The following is a 2,606-nucleotide window of genomic DNA, read 5'->3' on the forward strand; positions in this document are numbered from 1 at the left end:
TCAGAGGAATTACCCTATTTTTATATATTTTATTTGAATCGGAATCCTGCAAAATATTATTTTAAAAAAATTAGCTCCTTGTCTTAACTTCTCCGGAAATATTTGTTATGCAAAATTCCAACTCAAATAAAGTATATAAATGTACGTCTTCATGCATTTTCTAAAATTTCAGTCCGATATTTTATTTAAGCATAAAGTTCTATGGTTTAAAAAAATATATAGAACATCGGAAAGAAGCTCAGCATATAGGAAATTTAATCTGTCACGTGCCCTTAAAGCCGTGGCACAAATAAATACATACATTTATATATATTATAAGCAATGGTCAGCAAAAAGCATGAGTATATTATAAAAACTCAAGCTTGATGAATGCGTTATATAATATAACATTGGCATTTAATTCATAATAATACTTTAACCAGAGGGAAGTTAATTAACAGCCTCTCTTATTATCTATGACAGACTATTATCATAATAAACAATTATTATCCAACCTGTATTCTTATAGAACATAAAAGTTACTTCTATCTATGAAAAAACAACGTACATTTTTATTCTGAATCGGAATCCGTAGTGTGACTTTCCTGCTCCTTTTTCTCTTTTTCTCTTCTCCGCGTTTGTACCTTTTGTTCAGGTCGTTCGTCTTTTGTGTTAATTTTTACCGAACGTCTTTCACCTCAAAATTCAGTTAGGGTTTTCCAACCACTCCTTGCTTCTTTAAACGATCTCTGTACTGTATTGTTCTGACTTGCTCATCAAAGCGAGATCCGGCCTTGGGATCTCTTAGGCCTTTTGGCCACATCAGGTCTGCCAATGCTAGAATCCAGAGACTATTCTTCTTTCTTAGTATTAACGTTTCCCAAACGTCCGTGTGTACAAAAATTTTCTTTCCAAGGTAAACTTTATCGTTCAGAATATCGTACCTTCTTAATTTAAGAGGTCGTTTTTCACCGGCATATTCTTTTCGAATCTGCATTTCACTCGTACTTGGCTCTGGAGATATAGAGTTCCTTCTGCTTCTATGAATCACATCACCCACAGTTTCGTACCTTGATTCTCCTTTTCAAGCAAATTGCCTGTTTGTCATATTAGCAATAATACGTTCAGTTTCTTTCTCAGTAGCGCTCTTTGAGTTTTTTGTAGTTTGGCTTAAAGAGTCCTTTTGATTTAGCACGAACTTATTCGGAACCACAGACTGACTTGGGCAATAATTTGAATAATCTCTCGAGCTTTTCTTGGCACACTTATCTGCTGATTCAGGTTCCATGCTTATATTATTATCATCGCCACCATCATCATCGTAGCTAAGAGGTGGTCTTGATGGGTACTCAGATTTGTACCTTTTTTGAAGTATGTTCTCGTTAATTTTCTTTTTTGCCAACTCCATTCGTGCTTTCTATATTTCAAATAGAAGCATATGTTAAAGCCATGAAATTTTGATTCCGATATTTGGTAAACTATTTAGGTTAAGGCAATGCGATACTAACCTCGAAATAATTTTCCCTATAATATTTGACGCAGTTTACAAACCTACGTAAATGCCTGTTTAATTTTTTTTTAAATTCAACTCGATATTTCATTCCTTGTGAACAGGAGGATAGTGGAAAAAATTATGGAAAATTTATTTTCAGGTTAGAATCACATGGCCGTACAAGGTCTAAAATTTTTTCATACTGGAGTTAAACTCCGCCATCTCCATTTTTGGAAAATTGAGAATTATTCTTTTTTGAGCACATTTTTTGGTTAGAAAAGGACGAATGAGTTCGTAAAACATCCCTGTGTCGGCCGCGAGGAATACATAACCCAGCTTAAAGTTACAAATCTAAAAACCTACTAATAATACTTTGGGTTGCAAAACGCAAAAAAATAATTGGCTCACATGGACAATGGAGTGACATGACGTCGTATAATTTTAGGACGACGAATTGTCGATGAAACCCTCCTATCATATTCCCCAGTAACAATAAAAATAAAAAATTTTTGCGTAAAACTGTACCTTTCTTTTTATATCATTTGTTGGTTCCTCTGTCTTTTCGACAATATCTGTGTCTTGTGATTCGTACAGTTTTCAAGAGGGCAACCGAAGTCGTTGTTTTTTCGCCTCTGCGTTTTTTACTTGATTTTCAACATCAATTACACTTTCTGTGGAAAATAAATTAATATTGAAACTGAACTTAAGTTTTTTTCTTTAATAGTGTGTTAATACTTTGAAAGAACTCAAAAAAATTGTCGACGAATTTAAAAGACTTAAGAATAATTACAAATTGTTAAAGACTTCAAACTAATTGAAAATACTTCAGGGGAATACAAAAATATTCACGGATAATTAAAAAAAATAGAGGAAAATTCAAAACATTTACAAAGACCTCAAAGAAGTCAAAAAGACTTATACAGAATTAAAAAGAAATTCAAGGTACATTCAAAATACTTTTAAGAATTTGAAAAACTTTAAGAATATTCAAAAACCTTCAGGAGATTTCATAGGGATTTAAATGTCTTCAAAGACTTGGAAAACGCTGCATAAGGTTCAAAACACTTACAAAAAATGAAAAATAATTCAATAGAATTGATAAAATTCAAATAATTAAAAATATTTCAAAGAATGA

At 32.2% G+C, this 2,606-nt stretch overlaps 1 protein-coding gene across 1 annotated transcript; it reads right to left on the reverse strand.

Annotated features, from left to right (window-relative positions):
- Window positions 1–552: 552 nt before the first annotated feature.
- Window positions 553–2,110, reverse strand: LOC117180327. Its single transcript, XM_033372766.1, has 2 exons — window positions 1,997–2,110; window positions 553–1,396 (listed from the first exon to the last, which is right to left on the reverse strand). The coding sequence occupies exon 2, from the start codon at window positions 1,385–1,387 to the stop codon at window positions 1,064–1,066; it is 324 nt and encodes a 107-aa protein (XP_033228657.1). The 5' UTR covers window positions 1,388–1,396; window positions 1,997–2,110; the 3' UTR covers window positions 553–1,063.
- Window positions 2,111–2,606: the final 496 nt, after the last annotated feature.

The sequence above is a fragment of the Belonocnema kinseyi genome, chromosome 9 (genome assembly GCF_010883055.1).
Source record: "Belonocnema kinseyi isolate 2016_QV_RU_SX_M_011 chromosome 9, B_treatae_v1, whole genome shotgun sequence".
NCBI classification, from domain to species: Eukaryota; Metazoa; Arthropoda; class Insecta; order Hymenoptera; family Cynipidae; genus Belonocnema; species Belonocnema kinseyi.